Genomic DNA, 25,279 nt, shown 5'->3' on the forward strand with positions numbered 1-25,279 from the left:
TCAATACATATCTATCAATAATTACTTTGAATGTAAGTGGACTAAATGCTCCAGTCAAAAGACATAGGGTGTCAGAATGGATAAAAAAACAAGATCCATCTATATGTTGCCTGCATCAGTATGCACACCTAAAGCCACCTGCAGATTGAAAGTAAGGGGATGGAGCACCATCTATCATGCAGAAAGATATCAAAAGAGAGCTGGAGTAGCAATACTTAATATTGGACAAAAGAGACTTTAAAGCAAATACCGTAGGGGCCCCTGGGTGGCTCAGTTGGTTGAGCATCAGACTTTGTTTGGCTCAGGTCATTATCTCACAGTTCGTGGGTTCAAGCCCTGCGTCGGGCTATGTGCTGACAGCTGGCTCAGGGCCTGGAGCCTGCTTCGGATTCTGTGTTTCCTTCTCTCTCTCTGCCCTGCCCCTGCTCTCTCTCTCTCTTTCTCTCTCTCAAAAATAAGTAAGCTTTTAAAAAAAATTTAAAACAAACACTGTAAGGGGTTCCTGGGTGGCTTAGTTAGTTGAGCATCTGACTTCAGCTCAGGTTATGATCTTGTGGCTTGTGAATTTGAGCCCCGCATCAGGCTCACTGCTGGCAGGACAGAGCCTGCTTTGGGTCCTCCGTCCCCCTGTCTCTCTGCCCCTCCCCCACTCATGTTGTGTCTCTCAAAACATAAACATAAAAAAAACGCTGTAGGGGCACCTGGGTGGCTCAGTAGGTTAAGTGTCCAACTTCGGCTTAGGTCATGATCTTGCAGTTCATGAGTTCTAGCTTCACATGGGGCTCTGTGCTGACAGCTTTGAAAAAAATCAATAAAATTGATAAACCTCTAGCCAGACTTATCAAGACAAAAAGAGAAAGAACACAAATAAAATCACAAAATGAAAGGGGAGAAATAACAATCAACACCACAGAAATATAAATAATTAGAAGAGAATAGTATGAAAAACTATATACCAACTAGTTGGCCAACCTGGAAGAAGTGGGTCAATTCCTAGATGCATAGAAACTGTTAAAACTAAAACAGAAATAAGTAGAAAACTTGAACAGACCAACAACCAGCCAAGAAATTGAGTCAGTAATAAAAAAATTCCTGTGGGGCACCTTGGATGGCTTAGTCAGTTAAGCATCTGGCTCTTGATTTCTGCCCAGGTCATCATCTCATAATCATGAGATAAGGCCCTGCGTCGGGCTCCACACTGACAGTGTGGAGCCTGCTTAGGATTCCTTCCCTCTCTCTGCCCCTCCTCCCATGTGCTCTCACTCTCCTTCTCTCTCTCTCAAAATAAATAAAAAAAATTTTTTTTAAAAACCCACCTCCCAACAAAGTCCAGAGCCAGTTGGCTTCAGGTGAATTCTACCAAATATTTAAAGAAGAGTTGATACCTATTCTTCTTAAACTATTTCAAAAAATAGAAATGGGAGGAAAACTTCCAAATTCATTCTATGAGGCCATCATTACCATGATACCAAAACCTGATAAAGACACCACTAAAAAAGAACTACACGGGCGCCTGGGTGGCCCAGTCAGTCAAGTGTCTGACTTCAGCTCAGGTCATGATCTCACAGTTCGTGAGTTTGAGCCCCATGTTGGGCTATGTGCTGACAGCTCAGAACCTGGAGGCTGCTTCGGATTCTACCTCTCTTTGTCTCTCTCTCTCTGTTCCTCCCTACTGGGACTGCATCAAAATTAGAAGCTTCTGCACAATGAAGGAAATAATCAACAAAACTAAAAGGCAACCTACTGAATAGAAGAAGATATTTGCAAATGACATATCTGGTAAAGGGTTAGTATCCAAAATATATAAAGAACTTAGACATCTCAACACAAATAATCCAGTTGAAAAATGGGCAGACGACATGAACAGACATTTCTCCAAAGACAATCAGATGGCCAACAGACATGAAAAGATACTCAACATCACTAATCATCAGGGAAATGCAAATCAAAACTACAGTGAGCCACTACCTCACACCTGTCACAGTGAGTAAAATCAACAATACAAGAAACAATAGGTGTTGGTGAGGATGTGGAGAAAGGGGAACCCTCTTGCACCATTGGCGGGAGTGCAAACAGGTGCAGCCATTGTGGAAAACAGTACAAACCTTCCTCAGAAAGTTAAAAATAGAACTACCTCTGATCCAGCAATCTCACTGCTAGGTATTTACCTAAAGAATACAAGAATGCTAACTCAAAGGGATACATAGACCAATATTTTTATTGAGTATTATTTACAGTAGACAAGATAGGGAAGCAGCCCAAGTGTCCATTGATTGATGAGTGGGCAAAAATGTGAGATAGCTATATCTCTTTATATCTATATCTATAATGGAATGGAATATTACTCAGCCATGAGAAAGAATGAAGCTTTGCCATTTGCAACAATATGGATGGAGGTGGAGAGTATAATGCTAAGCAAAATATGTCAGAGAAAGATAAATGCCATATGATTCCACTCATGTGGAATTTAAGAGACAAAACAAGCAAAAGGAAAAAATAAGAGAGAAAGAGAGATCAAGAAACAGACTCTAATTATAGAGAACTGATGGTTAGCAGAGGGGAGGGGGTGGAATGATGGGTTATGTAGGTGATGGGGATTAGGAGGGCATTTGTGATGAGCACTGGGTGATGTATGGGAGGGTCAAATCATTATATTGTATACCTGAGACTACCATAACACTGCATGTTAACTAACTGGAATTAAAACAAAAACTTTTATTTAAAAAGTTGAAAACAATAAGAACATTCAGGAAATCTTAAGGAGTTATAGTGACGTACCCAAGATTACACAGTTAGTTATCGGCTGAGCCAAGATTTGGGTCGGGACTGTGACTCCAAGCTCATTCTCTTTAGATACCGAATAACAGGGTCCTTTTTAGTGGGTCCCCAACTCGCCAGGGACTCGGGATTACTCCTCTGAAGATACAAGGGCTCCTCTGCTCTCCGGGGCCACCTCAGGAGCACCTCTTCATGGAAGGGGGCTAGTTGCGCTCACATACAGACCCATGGGAACCCCAGCAAAGTACAGGCTAGCAGCGTGGGAAGGAGACTGTACAGTCACCCAGTCCATCTCCTGATTTACTTCCACAAGATCTCACAGGCAGAGAAGACAAGTCCTGACCCTGCTACCTACCTAACACTGCCTTACTGGGAGATACTGTGAACTTGGATGGCTGATCTCATTTATTTAGCAAATTGTTTAACAGATTTCAGCCATGTATATAAAATAGTGAGATTGGTCATTTTAAATCAAATACAGCCTGACACCGTCTGAAATAGCCAAGGATCCATCTGTCATGCAAACATCCTGCAGCCTTAATTACCAAATGGCCAACCCTTCACAGTTATCACAAGAAGCATTAAACTTCTCATATAACTTATTCTCTATGCCAACATTTTGAACGGTAAGAAATAAGGGAATAGGGTAATCTATCTTGTTGCAGGAATGGTTAATATGACAAAGGAAACACATCATATTTCCACATGCATTCGCCAGGCCGGAAACATGCTGGTCCTCCATAATAGCAATAGCATCGATTAAAAAAATAAAAAGATTGTGATTTTCCTCCTTCTTCCCAAATGGAATTCCTGCTAGCAATTTCTAAATATCCTTCCAGGAACAAAAAAAATTATACTAGTCTATATATAGGTTTTATTTCACTATTAATTCTTTTATCCACCTGTGATTTTAATGTAGCCTGAGAAATTCTGTCATTACTTTTAACAACAAATTGTTTAACTTGTTTTAACTTTAAATTGTTTAATAAAAATTTTTATTAAACAATTAATTGTTCCAGCTCAATCCTGTTTGCCAATAATAAGTTGGCAATCAGTTTTGGCGATTAGATTGATATGGAAATGTTGGAGTTCAGGAGCAAACAGTCAAGTAAGAATTCTTGAGACATGTTTGGTGCAAATAGGTGGTTTTATTAAAGCTCAGGGACAGGACCCAGGGGCAAAAGAGCTGCAACTCAGGTTGTATACTTTCAAGTTGGGAGGGGATTAGGGAGAGCATAAGTCTCTAAGGAATTTGGAAGCAAGGTTTCCAGGACCTTGAGGGGGCTAGCTGTGGTTAGGAAGAGGTCATTTATGGGGAGCATGGGTGGCTCAGTCGGTTAAGCGACTGACTTTGACTCAGGTTATGATCTTACAGTTTATGAGTTCCAGCCCCGCGTCAAGCTGTGTGCTGACAGCTCAGAGCCTGGAGCCTGCTTCGGATTCTGTGTCTCCCTCTCTTTCTACCCATCCCCTTCCCCTGCTCATGCTCTGTCTCTTTGTCTCTCTCAAAAATAAACATAAAAAAAAAGGAGAGGTCATTTACTACAACTGTATAATAAAATGTTAGTCATGAGATCCTTTAGATGTGCATCAGAGGCCATATGCTTGAAGGATGATTACTAACAGATCTTGGGAGACAGAGATAAAGAAAGTTTCCAAAGGAATTTTTTTTAATGTTTATTTATTTTGAGAGAGAGAGAGAGAGAGCAAGCTTTGAGCAGGGGAGCAGCAGAGAGAGAGGGAGACAGGGAATCCCAAGCAGCCTCTGCACTGCCCACACGCAGACAGATTAGGGGCTGGAGCCCACAAACCATGAAATCATGACCTGAGCCAAAACCAAGAGTCAGGTGCTCAACCAACAGAGCCACCCAGGAACCCCCAAAGGAATTTCTATATGTTAAAGTAGACTTCCAGGATCCTGGAAGTTGGGATACCCTTAAGCTAAGATTGCCTTTTGCCCTTAACAAAGTATCAACATCAAGGCAGCAGAGCTCCTAGAGGAAGGTCACTCTACCTGGCTTAAGGACTTGTGAATGGGACAAGTTGTAAGGAAATTTAATTTTTTCTTTTGCCTTTGTTCCCCACATTAAGTTGGTTGGAAATGGCTAGTTGCCATAATCATTCTGTAAGGCTGAGATGTCATCCCCAATCTTTGAAACCTGTCCACCTACAGATTTAGCTAGAATTTTTACATACCTCTAAGCCCTCTTCATTGTAGCAAAGCTTCTAGTTGGGTACATAGGCTCTGTTGGTTTGTAAAAACAGATGAACACACACAAAGTTATGTCTCTTTCCCTCTGGCTTCTGTTTATCCGGTGTGTCCACTGCCTTCTCTCTGGATTGGATAATGTTGGCAAGAGTGACTTGAATTAAATTAAGTAAAACATTGAAAGGAAGAGAGAACATAGAGGTGATATTGTCTAAATTGTCTTATATAACCTGAATTAACCATGAGGAAATTATCAGATAAGCCCAAAGTGAGGGCTGTGTTACAAAACAGTTGGTTTGCACTCTTCAAAAATGCCAGTGTCATGAAAGAATGAAAGGCTAAGGAGCAGTCCTGGATTAATGATGACTCGTGAGACGTGACTGCCAAATGCAGTGGGATCCTGGGCTGGGGGAGGAGAAAGGTGCCGTGGAACCCAGCCTTGCAGTCATTGGTGAGATTGGAATATAGGAGTTGTGTGTTAGATAATTGTGTCAACGTTAACTTTCCTGCATTTGATAATCTCACGGTGGCTAACCCAGATCTCCTTTCTTGATAATATTAGCAACCAACTCAGTTATGGTAGATTCAGCAGTTTTAGCCCACTTGATTCTTCTGTGGAGGAAGATGAAAAAAACCAGCCTTCTTTTCAGGATCTTGTAAAAATACCAACCGGCACGGTGAGCGGTGGTGCCCCCTGGTGGTGAGAGTTCCTTCCTTCTTGAAACTGACTTAAAACCGGAGACTTTAACTGTCAACTCACAGATATTTTTCGAAACCTATTATGTATCCAGCATCTGCTAAGTGCCAAGGATCTGTAAGCTCCTTCCGGAGCTTCCGAACACACAAGCAAATGTGGAATCACAACCTTAAAGAGGGTTTTGAAGGAGACTTCTTAAACAGGCTGGTTTTCTCTAAAACTGGGCATGAAAGAGAAAGGAGATTTCCCTGTCTTTTTGCTCATGTGGCATTGGGGGCAGCCCTTCCCAGGGCTGTGGGGGTTACCTGTTCCGGTATGGGTCCCTGCTCGCCTTATCAGCAGTTAGGACTGATGCTTTCCTATCTGTGACTTAAAATAATAATTTTTTTGAAATTACGTCCAAAAAAAGGTGGGATTGCTGTAAATCAAGCCCACCTCTCTAAGGGACGTTGTCTGTAATTTGCAGCCACAGAGGAACCGACAGACCCCACCCGTTATCAGTGGCACACAGAGCGCGCCTTTCTCCCTGCCCAGCTTGTTGTCTGTCAGATTGCTCACAACAGCTGACGGCTGGACTATAGTGACCTGGGCCAGGGGCTTGTCTGTAATGCTCACGATAGCCCTTCAGGCTGGGGGCACGGAGCAGTGGCCCATGGTGAGGGACACAAAAGGACGACTGTGATGATGTCATGATGTGGAGGCCGGGGGCACGTTTACCCAACCCAGGTGATGAAACCCCATTGCAGAGTCGCCCACGTGGTCTGCTAGACTGTTTGAAAAAGGAAGAAGACAGTTTGCTCAAACGGACACAGTTCTAATATTTGGAGAACTCAGCTAAATAATAGATAATAGCAATGCTTGTAGAATAGAGAATGTGTTTCTGAGTGTGGGGTGTAGAGGCTTTAAACATTTTATTATGGGAAATTTATTTAAACAAACAGAAGGCGGCAGAACAGTGTCATGAATGCCGTGTCTCCGCCCTCCATCTTTCAGTCTCCCCTGGATTATTTTGACATTACATTAATCACAGTGTACTCGTAATTGCCGACAGTCATCTTTTTTTTTTCTGCATTGGCAAATACCAGCTCTGTGATGTTTGTTTTTCTCTGGTTTATCTTCCTCCACCCTGCCCCCAGCCCTCAGGAAGCATAGCAAAGAGACTCAGAGCATGGGCCCTGGAGCCAGAGCACCTGGGGTAGAATTGGGCTCTGCCGCCTGTAAGCTGAGTGACCCTGGGCAAGTTGGTAAACCTCTCTGGGCCTCCTGTCTGTAAATGGGGAAAATCAGTCTTAAGCATGTGTCAGCCGTCCCCATCATTATTATATAGGACTTCTGCGTGCACTAACAGGCTGTTTTCACACCTGCTTCTTACTGAACCCCACCACAGTCCTGAGAGTCCCATACCAAGCTGGTGAACCTAGAGGCAGGCAGGGCCCACATAGGGCGGCCCTCTGTGAGCTTTCCGTCATCTCTGTGTGACTGGAGAGCCAGGACTTGGCTGCGAAGTTTATGATCTGATTTCCAGAGCCTTCCCAGAGCTGAGTCCCACAACACACCCTCACCCATTAGGGCAGATCTCACACCAGGCTTTAGGTGTGAAGCTTTAGTTTGGTTTTAGTTTTAATCCTAACTTCCTAAACAAGACGAGAAAAAGCATGAAAACTAGAGCATCCGTCCCAGTCCAGGCACTGCCCCTGGGAAGGGGACATGGCGGTAACAAAAGCAAGAACCCTTTGAATGCATTTCCATCTTCCACTGTTTAGTCCATGAAAGTAGTTGTTGGTGTCTGTGTGCATTCTCTCTTGCCATAGTGACCAAAGGCAGATCGCAGCATCTCAGTGGCATACAGATTGAGCACAGCTAATGCCCGTGGGTCCCCCTGAGTCGGCTGCTCTCAGCTGGGTGGTTCTCCGCCCCTGCGTCTTCCTGCTCTGCCCAGCACGGTAGCCAGGGGATGTTCACACCATGAAGGCAGACATACAAGGAAAGTAGCCTGACTTCTGCACAAGCCAGCTGCATGCCTCTCCTGCGTCATGTCTGCTAGTGTCCTGTTGACCACAGCGAATCACATGACCACACCCAAAGTTAAGAGGTGCGGAAATAGGTCCCGTTTGCTTTGAGTCCAAGCACTTCATGTGGTCAAGCCTGACATTAGTGGAAAGGAATGCACCCTTTTCCCCATGGAAAGGACATGGTTGGTGGTTTTGAACACGAATGTGTTGAAAGTGTGAACATAGACGTTGGTTCATAGGTGTTTGCGGTAGCAGAGAGCTGCTACGTAGTAACCATTGAGAGATGCTTAGATGAAATAGAATACACTTCCACAGTAAATGAGAAAGCTGTTTAAGATGATGTAGAAAGTATGTCAGTGAAAGTTATTCATGCCATAAAATGGAGAAAGATTATGAAGCCACATATATATTATTTTCCCAATTCTAAGAAGAACTATGTATATTCATATTTCAGGAACTTAAAGACGTATGCCAAATTGTTAATGATCGTCTGTGGTAGAATTATGGAATATTTTTATTTTCAATTCCTATGCTTCTGAATTTTTTACATTTTCTGTAATGCATATACATATCGCAGTAAGAAAAACATTTTAAACTGGGTTAGATGTAGTTAAGATTTGGCATTTTCCGTAATGGACTTTTTTTTTAACCTTTCCATAGGCAGCAAAATAATGGAGAATGGCCTTCTCTTCAAAGAACTTCTGCAGACTCCGAATTTTCGAATTACTGTGGTTGATGATGCAGACACTGTTGAACTTTGTGGTGCTCTTAAGGTAAAGTCAGCCTTACAGTAAATTTCTGCTCAAGGAGAGGAGTTAATCAAGCATCATTGAATCTAATCTTGAAGAGTGGGCTCTATGTTCGTGCCTGCCCTTCAGGGAAGAATAGTGAATTGAGAGCCTTGTGTATCACTTCCGGCTTTGACCCAGCAAAGTGGGTGGTGGGGAGTTCCTCTCCCACTGGGGTTTGCTTTCACTTGTAAATCTGGGGCAAGGGTGGTGGTTTATTCTTTGGGAAATTGGCAGCATTAATATTTAAAAAGCGTGGGAAATACCTTGATGGTGGAGCTTTACCCGAGAGCAAAGCATTCCATTAACTCATATATTTCTCTTCTATATGGTCTTGAGCCCGAAAGGGACTCCTTGCCTCTGCATTACGCTACTCCGTAGGTTTGATAGTTTGGTTAGTTGTTCTTTTTAGTAGAAAAACAGTCTGCTGCGGACCAATGTTTTTCCAAGAATGGTTTAAAATTTTTTTCAGTGTTTATTTATTTTTTGAGAGAGAAAGAGAGACAGAGCATGAGCAGAAGAGGAGCAGAGAGAGAGGGAGATGCAGAATCCAAAACAGGCTCCAGGCTCTGAGCTAGCTGTCAGCACAGAGCCCGATGTGGGGCTTGAACCCACGAACTGTGAGATCATGCCCTGAGCCGAAGTCGGACGCTTGACCGACTGAGGCACCCCCGCCCCCCCAGTCTCCACAAGCATGGCCAGGAAAGGGAAATGGTCCAACTGCAGAAGCAGCTTCTACTGGCCAGAGGCTTTGGGAGGGTGAAGGGAAGGTTTCCACATGCTCTGCCTGTAAAAGTCTTGGTCGCGGGGGCCCCCCTCTGACTTGACTCAGAGAAACAGCCAGTGGGGAGCTGGGCTGTGCTTTCTGATCCTTCTTCTCCCCCTGGAATCAACCGCTAGAGCTGCCTTTTCAAAAAAGGAAAGAAAGAAAGGAAGGAAGGAAGGAAGGAAGGAAGGAAGGAAGGAAGGAAGGAAGGAAGGAAGGAAGGAAGAGAGAGAGAGAAAGAAAGAAAGAAAGAGAAAAAGAAAGAAAGAAAGAAGAAAGATAGAAAGAAGAAAGAAAGAAGAGAAAAGAAAGAAAAAGAAAAAAGACCTTAATGTGAATGAATCCCCCCCTTGAGTCACTTTTGAATCATCTGCCTTTTCAAAAAAGGAAAGGAAGAAAGGAGAGAAAAGAAAGAAAAAGAAAAAAGACCTCAATTTGAATGAATCCCCCCCCCCCTTGAGTCACTTTTGAATCATCTCTTTTGTAACAAAAGCCACTTTTCAGGAATTTGAGCATCTCAGGAAGAAAGCCAAGCAGTCAGGCATTCATTCACCTCATGTCAGGTAAAAATGGCAAAGACCTGGCAAAGACCGAGAGAACCCTGAAGAGACAAGAAACTAAAGCATACCCCCTTTGTCTCTCATCAGAATTTAAAACCACTTCCTAGAATTAATATGGCGTGTGTTTGTGTGGTCACTTGTGGGGATTTAGGGGTGAAAGCCAGCTACAGACTGGGGCTTCCAGGCAGTCCCCGCCCCTACTTCGGAACATTCCGTGGGACATTGTTCACGGACAGGCAGGCCCTGTACACAGTGAGGACACTGCCGTTGGCCGCTTTGTTTATTTTTGTTGGTTGAGATATTTATGTGTTTTTAATAGTCCTTCATTAAGCTAATGACCACTTGACAGCAGGGGCCTCGTCAACGCCTAATTGCTCAGCCCCAGTCTGTGTTGCTCCAAAACTGTTTTTAAATGACTGGATGGTTCTGGTGGCAGATGAAGAAGCCGGGAGATCCTGCCCAGAACAAAGGGTGTTTGGGGGAGAAAAAAAAGAAAGAATCTAGATTGAGGGCTCTGGAAACGCTTCTGCTAATGGGGCCTCCTGCTGGCCTTGTGTCTGAACTTAGACTGACTTTTCATTTTTGTTGGCAGGAAGCCCGTATGTGGATCTGTGCCTGCTACCAGGGCAGACAGTGGTTCATGGGGGGCCAGACAGGTGGGGGTTGAGGGCCATGCATCATCCTTCCCCCGGCTGTCCTTTGAAGCAGGATCAGTTAACCACCATTCCTGCCAGCTTGCATCAGAGTTGGGATTTTTGAAAACCGAGAAACAGGCACTTTGGCAGTAATGGAGTCTACCCATTTGGTCACACAGATAAAGGGATCCAGAGAGAGTAAATCACTCCAACGCAGCGAATATTGGCACAGGCGGGAGTGCGGATGCGGGTTCCAAGAATCTTAGTCTGGAGCTCTTCGCTTGCGGTGCACTGCCTGACTCCTCTGGTTTGTGTCCATGAACAGAGTGAGGCCCTACTGTGTCAGAGGCCCAAAGCAAGGACAGATGGACACACATTTCTTGTGTTACATAATTAACGATGTGGAAACGTTGGGGTTCAGAGCAAACGGTCTAGGAAGAATTCGTGAGACCTCTTCGGAGCAAAAAGGTGGTTTCCTTAAAGCACAGGGACAGGACCTGCGGGCAGAAAGAGCCGCACTGGTGTTGCGAGGGGTGACTGACAGTATACTTTCAGGTTGGGAGGGGGTCAGGGATAGGAAAAGTCTCCGAGGAATTTTGGAAGCAAGGTTTCCAGCACCTTGAGGGGGCTAGCTGTGGTTAGGAAAAGGTCATTACTCCTGCCTACTGAAACCTCAGTCATGAGACCCTTTGATGTATATCAGGGGCCATATGCTTGCAGGAGGATTGCTAACATGTATTTGTGGGGTAGAGGTAAAGGAAGTTTCCAAAGGAAGTTTTGTATGTTAAAGGAGACGTAGGAGCCTGGAAATTGGGATAGTGTTAAATCGGGATAGTGTTGGGGCGCCTGGGTGGCTCAGTTGGTTAAGCGTCCAACTTCGGCTCAGGTCACGATCTCTCAGTTCATGGATTTGAGCCCCACATTGGGCTCTGTGCTGACAGCTAGCTCAGAGCCTGGAGCCTGCTTCATATTCTGTATCTCCCTCTCTCTCTCTGACCCTCTCCTGCTCTTGCTGTTTCTCTCTCTCAGAAATAAATAAAAATAAAATAAATAAATAAATCAGCATAGTGTTAAGCCAAGATTTGCCTTTTGCCCTTAGCAAAGTATTAACATCCTAGAGGAAGGCCTGCCTGACTGAAGGATCTATCAGTGGCCTGTAAGTTATAAGGAAATTTAATTTTTCCCCTTGCTTTTTTTTCCCACATCAATTAATAATTCGTTGTTTTTTCTTGATTATACAAGTAGTGCCCATTCATTGTTTCACACAACAGAAGGATGTAAAGAAAGTAAAAATCGCTAATAATCCCTACATCCCGAGAGACCACTGTTGATGTTTTTTGTATACCCTTCCTATCTTTTTAGTGAGCATACGTATGCATAGGGCCGCTTTTAAAAAACAAAACCTGGATCTTTCTGTTCAAATAGTCAAATGTTTTACTCTTTCACATTAAATTAACCATCTTTAGTGATCTCTATGCTAGCAATCAAAGAAGTGTACACTATCCCTTTGTTGTGCTCAAAAACATGACATTTGAGCTACAAAAATAAAAATTGAAAACAGCTCACTACAAAGTTAACACCAAAAAGAAAATGTAACGGTTTTATGCAAAATCATATTACCTTTACCTCTGACCTATAGTAATCTCCAGTAAGGGAATATTCTTTTGTAAGTATCAACTTTATTTAAGCATAATTCATGTACATTAAACTGTGTCCATTTAAGCACCTAATGCAGTGGGTTTTTAACAGGTGTGCATGTATGCCCTGATGATCACTGCAATACGGAACATTTCCATCATCCCCCAAGGGATTCCTTGGGTCCCTTTTCAGTCCTCACCTTGGCCAGGCAGCTGCCAATCTGCTTTTGTTAGCTACAGTTTACATTTTCTAGAACTTTTATTATAATGGAGTTGCACAGTTATCTACTCTTCTGTGCATGGCGTAATAGATGCTTTATCAGGATTGGGTTTCGTTGTTAGCAGAGATCCAAAATAATAGCGGCTGCACACCATAGAAGTGAGTTTCCTGCCTATGTAAAAATCCTCAATCTGAACGAAAGCTCCATTCCACAGAATTCTCAGGGACCCAGGCTCCTTCCAGCTCACAAGGATTGGCCCTTGTCCTCATGTTTTAGAATGGTGACCAGAGGGCACCCAGGTGGGCCCTGTCGGTGAAGTGTCCAACTCTTGGTTTTGGCTCAGGTCATGATCTCATGGTTTGTGGGATCGAGCCTCGCATCAGGTTCTGTGCTGACAGCATGGAGTGTGCTTGGGGTTCTCTCCCTTCTCTCTCTCTCTCTGCCCCTCCCTGGCTTGTGCTCTCTCTCTCTCTCTAAACAAACAAACAAACAAACAAACAATAAAAATAAAGGTGACCAGAATTCCAGCCATCACATCTGTGGGGCTGGGGGAGGTGGGGAGGGCAGTTGGGTGATAAAAAGAGAAAGAAAGGGATAAAGGACAGTGACAGCTGTCCTTTCCGGCAGGTTCTGGGAGGTCATAATGTAACAACCTGGCTTTATCTCAATGGACAGTACTTAATGTGTGACTACACCTAGCTGCAGGGGACATCGGGTCCCCTGGTTGGCCATATGTTTGCATGACAGTCAGAGACTCTGCGACTTTCGGAGGAGGAGAGTAGATGGGGAGATAAACCCCATAACCTGTGCCACCTCCTCAGGACAGTCCCTCGTAGGCTGTTCTGTAGTGAGGTGAGACACCCCTCCTGCGAGGCAGCCCAGTTTCCTCCAGGGCTTTGTCTGAGTCTAGCTGGTGGTGGTCCCTGCTGGGTCCTGCTAGCTGACCATTTACATTTACATTTGAATTAATACAAACTTTAAAAAAAGTAACAGTTCTGTTTCTGAGTCAAGGTAGCCTCATTTACATGAGGCTTTAGTGAGTCTCCGTGGCCAAGCGGCTACTCTGTTGGATGAGCAGATACAAAGCATTTGCATCATTGCAGAAATTTCTAAGGCCATTGTGCAGTCAGGGTTCTCCCTTGGGCCAAAAGCCCTAGTAGCTGGCCTCAGGTGGGGTGTTGCCCGTATGGGGAACTGACCGCTGCCTGGGGTCCACCGGGACCCTGCGTCCTAGAGTGTTTGCATAGCCTGCGGGTAGCCTGGGCTTCTCCACTCTTCTGTTCTTTCCGTGGGAGGCTAAGAGTGCAAGTGATCGAGTCTTGTCCACCCACCTGGGTTCAGAATAGCAAAGACGGCATCAGGGCGAATGATTGCCTCTGAGCATTGCCATAACCCAGGAAATGGGGAAGGGCTTAAGTGCGCCTGTCTTCTGAAAATCATGGTATTTTTAGCTCCAGAATAGTTTAAAGCAGATTTAAATGCACAGTGGATAATGATAACTTTCACAGCTGAGTGATCTCAGAGGACATCTGCTCGGATGCTATTCAAACACAATCTGACTGGCTCAGTGTGTTTGTCTTTCTTTTGACAGTGATAAGTGGTAGAGAGAGGGAGGGTTTCGAAATCCATCATAAGGCGATTAAACCAGATCGGCACCCAGGGTCCCCTTAGAAGGGAGGAGTTTGCGCTGCAGTGGTCTCCTGCTCCTCTTCCCCCACCACCTAATGTGGGGAGGTCAGCCATCTAGGGGAAACTGAGGTGACCCTGACCTGTGTGCCTTGTGGTGAAGGGGTCACAGAAGGGCCAAGAGGCTGGCTGCAGTCCTAGGCCATGGGCACCTCACTCTTTCTCTGGGAGCAGTGACATGAGAAGTCTGAAGCTTGCTCTGGAGCTCAGGGCTCACGCACTACAGCTCCTGCTTGGATGCTTCCAGTGACTGCGGGCTCACTCCTTTACCTCCAAGTCTTTTTGGTTTGTGAGGTCAGCTCTTCCTGCTAGAAAGCTCTTATCTTGAATCTGGGGTGGCCCATTGGTACCTTTCATTCACTGACCTCCAGCAGCACAGTGCGATCTACCCCCTAGAGAGAACTCTGGGGCCAGGCTGCCTGGTCCAGCAGGTACCCATTGTGTGTGACCTTGGGGGAGCTACTTACCCAACAGTGGGTTTCCTCACCTCTTCCTGTGCATAATAATGGAACCCACCTCGTAGGAATGTTGTGAAGATTAAACCAGTTAATAATACAGGAAGCACTTAGAGGTTCAATAAGATTAAGTGTAATCTTTCTTCTCAGTCTACCCTGTTTACTTCCTAAGCCTAAGTGAAGGCCAGAGAAGCACTCCCCTTTGGCATCTGATTGCTAGGGTCCTAGAAGGTCTCTGAACCTGAGGGTGGGAGTGGCTGGGCCAAGTTAGCCACACCCAGGAGGCAGTAAGGCACAGGGAAGGGAGTGGCCCTGTGGGGCGGAGGACAGGACCAAGTGGCTGCACCTCCCTAAGCCCCCGCCCCCTGGACCGAGCACATGCAAGTGTGAGGCTGTCAGGAGGGTTCCGATGGGACAGTGTGCACAGGGGCTCACTGTGGGCTCTTCACCAACAACCCCTCTCTCCTCCTCTGTGTCTAGGGCCCCCTCGATGGAAGGAAGTTGGTTTATCTCCTTCAGTATGTAGACACATACTGTGCTGGGTTTGTCTCGTAACTTCCAGAATGGGTCACATGGTGGGAAAGGGGGCACAGGAGACGGTCCAGGGAGCATTCGAGAGCCATTGTCACAGTCTAACCATTTGGATCCTAGGCCTGGGCGCGTTGCCATGGTAACTTCACTAAAACCATTTGGCAGGCTCACCCAGCAGTCGGCCGGCCCTGAGGCCTCTGTGGCCAGTCCCTCTGCAGGTCCCCAGGTGCCTCTTTGTTGCCTCGGCACTGTCTCACGAATCTGCAGCCCCAGGGCAGGCCACAGCTGTACCAGCTTTCCTGGAGGAATGTCACCACCTTAGAAAGGCCTTGAAGATCTTCTCCAAGCCCTGAATTTTAATTCTGAGGCCAAGAAGGCTCAGAGAAGTGGAGTGATTTTCCCAGGGTCACACAGCAGTGAGGCAAAGTGAGAACCAGAAGCCGTCTGGATATCAGTGCACATGCTTCTGGTGTCTCCGCATGGCTTCCTTATTCCGGCTGCTCTGCCAGGAGGGGCGTCTGGGTCCGTCTGGACCCAGCCCTGGGTGTTCTTACCATCCCTGTGCCCCACGTAAAAGGTTAAGGTATTGTTTTGCCCCTCAGCATCCCAGGGTTCCTTTCACCCTGCCTGTCCCCTCCCCTCCTCACGGGATGCTGCCGGACTCTAGAGTGTGCCACGCCAGCATCTGCCCACCTCCTGTGTCAGTGAGCGCATACAGTGGGTTCCTGGGGATGGATGGCTGCCATCGGGGGCTCGTGAAGCCTGCAGTTTACATTGCCTGTGTGGCAGGAGGCGGTCGGGAGGCTTTTGCAGGCCCAGACAGAAGTTAGGGGCTTATGAAAACCTAAACTGTCTGCAGAAGACCCATTTCCTGGCCAGCTCTACCTGCAGCTGTAGGAAGCAGGGTCTGAATGGAGCAGGACTGTTGTAGGAGGAGAGCATCCCCCCGGAAGCTACGTCATTGCTCTGTCTGAACAGCTCAGAGCCTCACGGAGAGAGGATCTAGAGCACAGAAAGAGTGTGAATTCATCCCACCCCTGTACAGGTTCATGTCAGCTTTCTGATCATTTAAAAAAAGATTTTATTTGAGAGAGAGAGAGAGAGTCAGAGCGCAGGCAGGAGAAGGGCAGAGAGAGAGGGAGACACAGAATCCGAAGTAGCTCCAGGCGCTGAGCTGTCAGCAGAGGGCCCAATGTGGGGCTCGCACCCATGAATCACGAGATCCTGATCTGAGCCGAAGCCGACTGAGCCACCCAGGCGCCCCGGCTTTCTGATCGTTTTTAGAGAATTTTTTTACTTCCCCTTTCTGTGTTGATAGCCGTGAGAAGAATAGCCAGCCACCGGAGTAGGCCTTGGTGTTCTCCCCGAGGAAGAGAACAGGCAGATTCCGGGCCCCCTCCGTTCCTGTCCCCTGTTCCAACCAACGTGTGGAAGAGATGGTTCTGTTTTACTGGTGTATTGGAGGTAGACAGAAGCTTCTGCTGGGCTCGGTGCTGTGTTTAAATTTTTCATCTGAAACGGCTTTCATCTGTCTTTGGTCTCCTGGTGAGCAATAGCCGGCTCTATTTCTCAGGGTGGGCCTGGCCACATGGATGCCGCGTCTGAAGGGTTTTAATAGAAACTGCACGGCCAACAGAGAGGACATGTTTCCTCCCCGGTTTGTTCCGTTTTTTTAACCTCACCCCTCAGATTTTTTCCATAGGCCTGCTGTTTTGAGAGAGATTCTTTCATTGATAAAAAAATATATATATGGTTTTTTTGGAGGAAAAAAAATGCACTTATTTCATTTCCCATTTGTTACCAGTTAGCTTCATTTTTAAGATCTCTCCAGGCACAAATCCATAAATAGTTCCAAGGTATTACTGAAAAATGCTGTGTGGTTGGACGGAGGCAACATATCTGCATTTTTTTGGCAATGAGTGTTCTCTCCGCGAAGGGGAATGATAAAGTGGAAAGGGCCTGGAACCCAGGACTTGACGGAGGCCCCAAATGAGTGGACACATGCAGACATTACTTGTCACATGCAGTTGTCTGCTACACAGGATTTGAGGCCCAGGCCAGATGCCACATCCTCCATGCAGACTTTCCTGCTTAGTGATCCCTTGATGATATGTTGGTTGTCCGTTATGCCAACTATATTTTCAAAATATTTTATTTATTTTTGAGAGAGAGAGAGGGACAGAGGATCCCAAGCAGGCTCTGCACTGACAGCACAGACCCCAGTGCGGGGCTTGAACTCATGGACTGTGAGATCATGACCTGAGCTGGGGTCGGACATTTAACCAACTGAGCCACCCAGCACCCCTATTGTTAACTCTTTGAGAACAAGCTTTGTGTCTCATTCTGTCTTTGCCGCTCTCCCTGGGGGCACCCTCAGCCCCCACATCCCCCGTCACCAGCCCCCACCCCTCCCAGGGCATGCTTAACAAACAAGGAAAATCAGATTTTCAGTACCTCTTGCGGAACATCACTTTCTGCACAGGTTATAATTACTGGCACACGTTTTATTGTCCTATTAGGCCAGAGGTAGGCCAATGTTTTCTGTGGGGCCACAAAGCCCATAATATTTCCTGTGTGGCCCCTACGGTCTGTGTCACAAATCTGCTGCTAACAGCCCCAAGGCAACCACAGACGGCACACAGACAGGCAGCTGGCCCTTCGTGTGCTGTCTTCTGAACCAGATTATCAGCTTCCAGAGAGGCAGGTCTGTGTCTTATCGGCTTTGTGTGTGGCGGAGTTCACGCGAGAGCGGGGTCCCCACGAATGCTTGCGTGGGGATAATTACATAAAACAGAGGCTGAAACTTGACCAGCGCACATGCAGACCTACTGACCCAGCAGCTCCACTCCTGGGTACACACCCAACAGAGATGCCCGCGTGTGGTCACCAAGGGATATGCACCAGCGTGGCCCCAAACTGGGAACTACCCTGTTGTCAAGGATGGCTCAGTCAGCTAGCGTCCGACTTCAGCTCAGCTCATGATCTTGCTGTCCGTGAGTTCGAGCCCCACTCGAACTCCAAGCTGACAGCTCACTCACAGCCTGGAGCCTGCTTTGGATTCTGTGTCTCCCTCTCTCTCAGCCCCTCCCCTACTCATGCTCTGTTTCTCAAAAATGAATAAACATTTAAAAATTTTTTAAAAATTAAATGCACTGTATTCACACAGTAGAGTGCTTTTCAGCAATGAAAATTAATGTGCTGTATGTAAAAATACAGCTAAATCTCAAAACATGATGTCCAGCTGACACACCTATACGATTCTATTCATATAAAATTTCAAGGCAGGTAAAGCAAGTCTGTGCTGTTAGAAGCCAGGAGACCGGTTACCTTTGTGGGGGTGGCGACTGGAAGAGGGGTGGGGGGGTGGGTTTCTGGGGCACTGGTTATGCTCTGTTTCTCTATCAGGGTTCTGGTTACAAGGCGGTGTTTCATTTGGGAGAATATCATCAAGCCATGGACTTGTGGGCTGCATGCCTTCCCGTATGACCGTTATTGCTGAATAAGGCATTTGATTTAAAAAAAAAAAAAAAGGCAGTTTGTTCAAACAGTGTTTGACCAGAGACTACAGTCGACCATTCTAGATCCATGGCTGATGTTCCTCGACTGCTATCTCCTACTAACCCCAACCTAGGCTCTTGGTCCTATGAATGGGAGCACAGAGCCTGGTCCCCTTCTTTCACCTCAGACAGGGCACCGGAGCTGACGTGGGGTGGAGCGTTCTGAGCATGCGCGCCGGGGTCCCTGCCTCCGCCCCCCTCCTCCCACGCCCAAGCTTCCCGGGCTCCGTGTCCGCAGCGGGCCTGTGACGGGCCTCTCCGATTCCTTCACAGAACATCGTAGCCGTGGGCGCCGGGTTCTGCGACGGCCTCCACAGTGGAGACAACACGAAAGCTGCCGTCATCCGCCTGGGGCTCATGGAGATGATCGCCTTCGCAAGGATCTTCTGCAAGGGCCAGGTGTCCATGGCCACCTTCCTGGAGAGCTGCGGCGTGGCCGATCTGATCACCACCTGCTACGGAGGCCGGAACCGCAGGGTGGCCGAGGCGTTTGCCAGAACTGGGAAGGTAGCCCCTGGCCTGCCCCCCAGCCCCCTGACTCCGGGCGAGCCATAGCCCAGGGCCGATGGTGCTCAGCATTTGTCATCTGCTGGGCGGGTCCTGCTGACACCTGTCCGCTTTCACTTAAAAGTACTTGGGCCATAGTCCTTTAGCTTGTAGTCTCCCTTTCCTTGTCTTGTAGAGGGGGATCGCGCCCCCCCCCAACTCCCCTCCTGAAACAAGGGGTTCTCTAGTCTTGCCTTAGTGTTTGCATCCTTGTTTTTAAGACCATCGAAGAGCTGGAGAAAGAGATGCTGAATGGACAGAAGCTTCAGGGCCCTCAGACCTCTGCAGAAGTGTACCGGATCCTGAAGCAGAAGGGGCTGGTGGACAAGTAAGTGTCCCCCCACCCCCCACTGATGTCCCTGAGACCAGAGCAGGGCCACCCCCTGCTTCCCTCCCCACGGTCAGCCCAGTCAGCACACATGGGCATGGCCACTTGACAGGTGTGTGCAGAACTCCCCTGGATTAGTTCCGTCCTTAGTAGGATGTGAGCATCTTCCTGAGGAGAATTCAGTTCTATAAGGCATGTGACAAAACATGAGTTTGAGGTTCTGCTCTGTCCTGCAGGTGTTTGGTAAGAGCTCCACGTTATAGGTTTTAAATTAAAGAAAAAAATGATCTTGTTATGTGTTATAAAAAGATGCAGTCTCTCTTTTTTGAAATTTTTTTTTATGTTTTATTTATTTCTAAGAGAGGCAGTGTGAGCAGGGGAGGGTCAGAGAGAGAGAGGGAGACACAGAATCTGAAACAGGCTCCAGGCTCTGAGCTAGCTGTCAGCACAGAGCCCAATGTGGGGCTCAAACTCATGCACCGTGAGATCATGACCTGAGCCGAAGTTGGTTGCTTAACTGACTGAGCCACCCTGGCACCCCAAAAAAGATACAGTCTTGAGGGGCCCCTGGGGAGCTTGGTCCACTGAGCATCCGACTCTTGATTTTTGGCTCAGGTCACAACCTCACCAGTTTGCGAGTTTGAGTCCCACATTGGGCTCTGTGCTGACAGTATAAAGTGTGCTTGCGATTCTGTCTCTCTGCCCTTCCTCTCTCTCTCTCTCTCTCACACACACACACAGAATAAATAAATATGCTTTAAAAAAAAAGATATAGTCTTGTTAATAAAATGTCAAACAATTGAGAAAAGAAGAAAGTACAAGTTACTCTAGAATTCTACCACTAAAAGTGCCCTGTGGTAAGGTCTGGGGACCAGCTTTGCGGTCCCTGTGTCCTGTGGGTGGATGGGTGCATCTAACCTCCACTACCCTTCCGAGCTGGTAAACTAGTAAAGATGGGCTTGGGTCAGCTCGATTTGCCACTCAGTCGGGGGAGTAAACTCTGTAGCACCACAAAGCTGCCAGCTTCTCCATGGCCGCCCTGCGGCCCAACCTGCCACTCAGCCCTTTATCCTGCTGAAGTGCTGCATCTCCATCCATAACCGTGACGCCAGCTAATATTAGATGCCATCTAATAAATGCACACACTGTGCATTCTGTGGATCCTTAACTCCTGGGGGGGGGTGGGGAGGTTTGGCTGCCTGGGAGAGGAGGGCGCTGTGGCCAATCAGGAGCACGCACTTCTCCCTGAGCCCGTGGTGGTTATGGACACGTCTGCTGCTTCTCTGGTGCATCTCCTTCATCCTCTGTCCAGTCCAGATATCTGCTATTTCCGACTGTACGCCTTTACCTCCCTTACGCCCAGCTGTCCTCTCTGGACTGGTACAAACTGGTCAGCATTAGAGTTCCCCATGAAAAAGCGAAAATGAGGGAGGACAGGGGCACCTGGGTCAGTTAAGTGTCCAACATTGGCTCAGGTCATGATATCACGGTTCATGGGTTTGAGCCCTGCGTTGGGCTCTGCTGACAGCTCAGAGCCTGGAACCTGCTTCAGATTCTGTGTCTCCATCTCTCTCTGCCCCTCCCCTGTTTGCACTCTGTTTCTCTGTCTCCCAAAAAATGAATGAGTATTTTAAAAAAAAGAAAAAAGAAAAGAAAATGAGGGAGGACCGAGTACTGGTCTTTCTTCTTTAACTTGCGTTTTATTTTTCTGAAATGGCTTTCAAAACCAGCCCGGCAGAGATGGAAGTCATAAACAGGCCTCCAGAGGAGGAGAATTACCCTTACGTAAATCTAAACACCTCTGATGTGCATGTTTTCCTTACGTACTCAACTCCAGACAGTCGTGTTTGTGTGTGGTCAATCTACTCCAACGACCACTAAGTATTTATCAGGAATGTTGTAAAGTCTTTTTTTTTTTTTTTTTAATGTTTTATTTCTAGGAGAGAGAGAGAGAGAGACAGCGTGAGCAGGGGAGGGTCAGAGAGAGAGGGAGTCACAGACTGAAACAGGCTTCAGGCTCTGAGCCAGAAGTCAGCACAGAGCCCGACGCGGGGCTCGAACCCACGAACCGCGAGATCATGACCTAAGCGAAAGTTGGACGCTTAACAGACTAAGCCACCCAGGCACCCCTAGGAATGTTTTAAAGTCTTAAGAAAATACCTGGGCGGTTGCGCATGAGGATTATCTCCCAGTCACGGTTTTAAAGTGGCACATGTGTGACACCATGGGGTGTGCCTGATGGGACACCAGCGTGCACGAGCTGCCCGGGTTAGTACACTCTGGGGGTTTGGGGGGCTGAGGATGGAACTGGCGTTGTGGAAACAGCAGGTGTAATCAAGCAGGCGAGAGGCCCTGGGCGGATGGCGCCTCCTCTGTCCCAGCCCACTTTCTTTCTTCTGATTAGAGATGCAGGCCTGAGCAGGCCTGAGCCTGCGCTTAATGAGGTCACTGCCGGGTTCTAGCCACCCCCCCCAACCCCCAGGCCACAGTGCAGAGTCTGTGGTGCTCTCCCTTCCCCACCCCGCCTCCTGGAGCAGCTCAGACCGAGCCTCCCTTCTGCACTTCGAACTTGACACCACCTCTTACCTTGATTTTTTCCCTTTTTCATTGCAGCCATTGCTACCTGAGTCTTCTTCTCTTCCCTTCTCTCCCTCTCTTCTCCATGGCTGCAGAAAGAGCAGCAAGCCAGAGGGCAGCATTTAAGGCCACCTTGTGGCTTCCGGGCCAGGTGGTCTTGGGTGGGTCAGATTTTATCTGTCCTGTGTCCCAGTTGTCATTATCTACTGAATGGACCTGGTGAACCTGATGATTGCCATGGGGCCCTCCCTGAGTATTCTCATTCACAGGCCTCCTGTGCATCCAGAAGGAGTCCTTAGGTGGGCGTTTGGGGGGCCTCTTTGTCGTGTTCCAGCTGCACTGTCTAACAGTGCGGCCCGTGAGCCCCTACCACCACTTCAGTCGAAGCAGACTTCACTTGGCCCCAGATAGCTCCTTCTCAGACTTCTGTGTGCGTCTGGCCCGCCTGGATGGCTCTCCTTGACGTCCATGTCCTAACCATATTCGGGGTGGCCTGGGTCTGTCCTCCAGGAAGTCTTCATCCATAGCCTCCAGACGCAAATAACTTTCCCCGGTTGAACATCTTGTTTCCGCCAGTGGCCAGCAAACTTGTTCTGGAAGGAACCACATAATAAATATTTAGTCTTTGCAGCTTGCATATAGCTCTCTTTTGTATATTCTTTTTTTTTTTTTTTTTTTTAACGACCTTTGAAACAAGTGAGAGTCATTCTTAGCTTGCAGGCAGTACAAAACAGGCCACAGGGCAGAGTGGCTTCTCAGGTTGTGGCTTGCTGACTCCAGGTTTGTTTGTTTTTTTAATTTTTTTTAACATTCATTTTTGAGAGGCAGAGAGAGAGTGTGAGTGAGGGAGGGGTAGAGAGAGAGAGAGGGAGACACGGAATCCCAAGTAGGCTCCAGGCTGTCAGCATGGAACCCGACACAGGGCTCGATCCCACAAACCGTGAGATCATGACCTGAGTGGAAACCAAGAGTCCAACACTTAACCGACTGAGCCCCCCCAGGCGCCCCCAGCATCTGACTTTTTTTCTTTTTCTTTCTTTTTTAAAATTTCATTGTATTCTATTTTTATATAATTTATTGTCAAATTGGCTAACATAACAGTGTGTATAGTGTGTTCTTGGTTTTGGGGGTAGATTCCCAAGATTCATCGCTTCCATATAACACCCAGTGCTCATCCCAACAAGTGCCTTCCTCCATGCCCATCACCCACTTTCCCCTCTCCCTGCCCCCCCATCCACCCTCAGTTTGTTCTCTGTATTTAAGAGTCTCTCATGGTTTACCTCCCTCCCTCTCTGTAACTATTTTTCCCCTTCCCCACGGTCTTCTGTTTCTCAAGATCCACATATGAGTGAAAACCTATGATATCTGTCTTTCTCTGACTGACTTATGTCACTCCACATAATAAACCATCTGACTCTTAATTTCAGCTCAGGTCATGATCCTAGGGTTGTGAAATTGAACTCTATGCTGAGCCTGGAGCCCGTGTAGAATTCTCTCTCTCCCTCTGCACCGCTCCCACAGGCTCCCTCTCTCTCTTTCTCTCTCTCAAAGTTAAAGAAAGAAAGGCAAATCATGGAAAAAGGCATGTAGTGAGAAGTAGACACAGGCATTCTCTGAGTTCTTAGCATATGCTTCCATTTCTTTTTTTTTTTAATAATCTTTGCATACTTCCTTTTTTTAATTTATTTTTTTAATGTTTTATTTATTTCTGAGAGAGAGATAGAGAGACAATGTGAGCAGGGGAAGGTCAGAGAGAGAGGGAGACACAGAATCTGAAACAGGCTCCAGGCTCTGAGCTGGCTGTCACCACAGAGCCCGACGCGGGGCTCAAACCCACAAACTGTGAGATCCTGACCTGAGCCGAAGTCGGACGCTTAACTGGCTGAGCCACCCAGGTGCCCCGTATGCTTCTGTTTCTGTAATGGGTGCCATGCTCCACGTTTGGCTCTGCCCCGGGCTTTTCTTCACGTTAGGCCACGACTTAAAGATCATGCCACATCTGCACCTACACGTCTCATTTAATGGCTGCAGAACATCCCACTGTGTGGGAGAACCAGCTTATTTCATCAGTCCCCCTGGATGGATAGTAAAGTTGTCTGGGTTTTTCTTCTGTTGTCAGCTTTGCTTTATTAGATGCCCTTGTGCAGCATCTTTACGAGCATGTGCAAGTGTAAGGTGTTTATATTCATTTGCGAGGGCTGCTATTACAAAATCCCACAGATCCAGAGGCTTACACAGCAGAAATGTATTTTCTCACAGTTTTGGAGCCTGGAAGTGTAAGATCCAGCTGTCAGCAGGTGCCTTCTTCTAAGGCCTCTCTTCTTGGCTGAAGAGAGAGACAGAGACAGAGACAGAGAGACAGAGTCCGAGCAGGGGAGGGATAGAGAGAGAAGGAGACACAGAATCAAACAGGCTCCAGGCTCTGAGCTGTCAGCACAGAGCCCGACACAGGACTCGAATCCACGGACCGGGAGGTTATGACCTGAGCTGAAGTCAGACACTTAACCGACTGAGCCTCCCAGGCGCCCCTCTTCTTGGTTTGTAAATGGCCGTCTTCTCCTGTGTCTTCACATGGTCTTCCCTCTGTCCACGTGTGAGCCCTAATCTCCTTTTTTCATAAGGACCATACTGGTTCAGGGCCCACACTTAGGAACCCTGCTTGACTTCATTGCTGGGGAGCAGGACTGCGTTGAGTGAATTTGGGAACTGGAATCCCAGTTCAGCCCAGAACAGTGTTGTAAGCTCCTTGATGGCAGGGGCCTTATTTATTTTTTCTTTTTTTTAATGTTTTACTTATTTTTGAGAGAGAGAGAGAACACAAATGGGGCAGGGGCAGAGAGAGGAAGGAACAGAGGATCTGGTGCAGGCTCCATGCTGTCAGTACAGAGCCCAATGGGGGGCTCAACATCTCAAACCCTGAGATCATGACCTGAGCCAAAGTCGGGTGCTTAACTGACTGAGCCACCCAGGTGCCCCTGTATTTTTTTTAAAGTTTTATTTATATAAGTAATCTCTACACCCAATGTGGGTTTGAACTTGATGCCCCTGAGATCAAGAGTCACATGCTCTTCTGACTGAGCCAGCCGGGCACCCCGGGGCCTGACATATAACACCGCACAGCCTGCACCTGGTTGAAGCCTGACACATCTTAAGTCCTCAGTATGCATTAGTGGGATGGCTGACTGATTGGCTTATGTCGATTTTTTTTCTGTGAAATATTGTCTTTCGCCCTCCTTTCAACTCTGACCTCATTTAGAGAGTCCCCAAAATGGATCTAATTGGCCTTGTAACATCTT

General features: G+C 47.2%; 1 protein-coding gene across 1 annotated transcript in view; it reads left to right on the top strand.

Moving 5' to 3' along the window:
* Positions 1 to 25,279, top strand: part of GPD1L (glycerol-3-phosphate dehydrogenase 1 like) — a 55,436-nt gene that overhangs the window by 24,537 nt on the left and 5,620 nt on the right. Inside the window, exons 5-7 of the mRNA XM_039249835.1 lie at positions 8,357 to 8,469; positions 18,806 to 19,039; positions 19,300 to 19,406. Coding sequence (XP_039105766.1) covers positions 8,357 to 8,469; positions 18,806 to 19,039; positions 19,300 to 19,406 — 454 coding nt within the window. The remainder of the gene's footprint in view (positions 1 to 8,356; positions 8,470 to 18,805; positions 19,040 to 19,299; positions 19,407 to 25,279) is intronic.

Source organism: Hyaena hyaena, unplaced genomic scaffold (assembly GCF_003009895.1).
Source record: "Hyaena hyaena isolate Hyena2069 unplaced genomic scaffold, ASM300989v1 scaffold_350, whole genome shotgun sequence".
Lineage (NCBI taxonomy): Eukaryota > Metazoa > Chordata > Mammalia > Carnivora > Hyaenidae > Hyaena > Hyaena hyaena.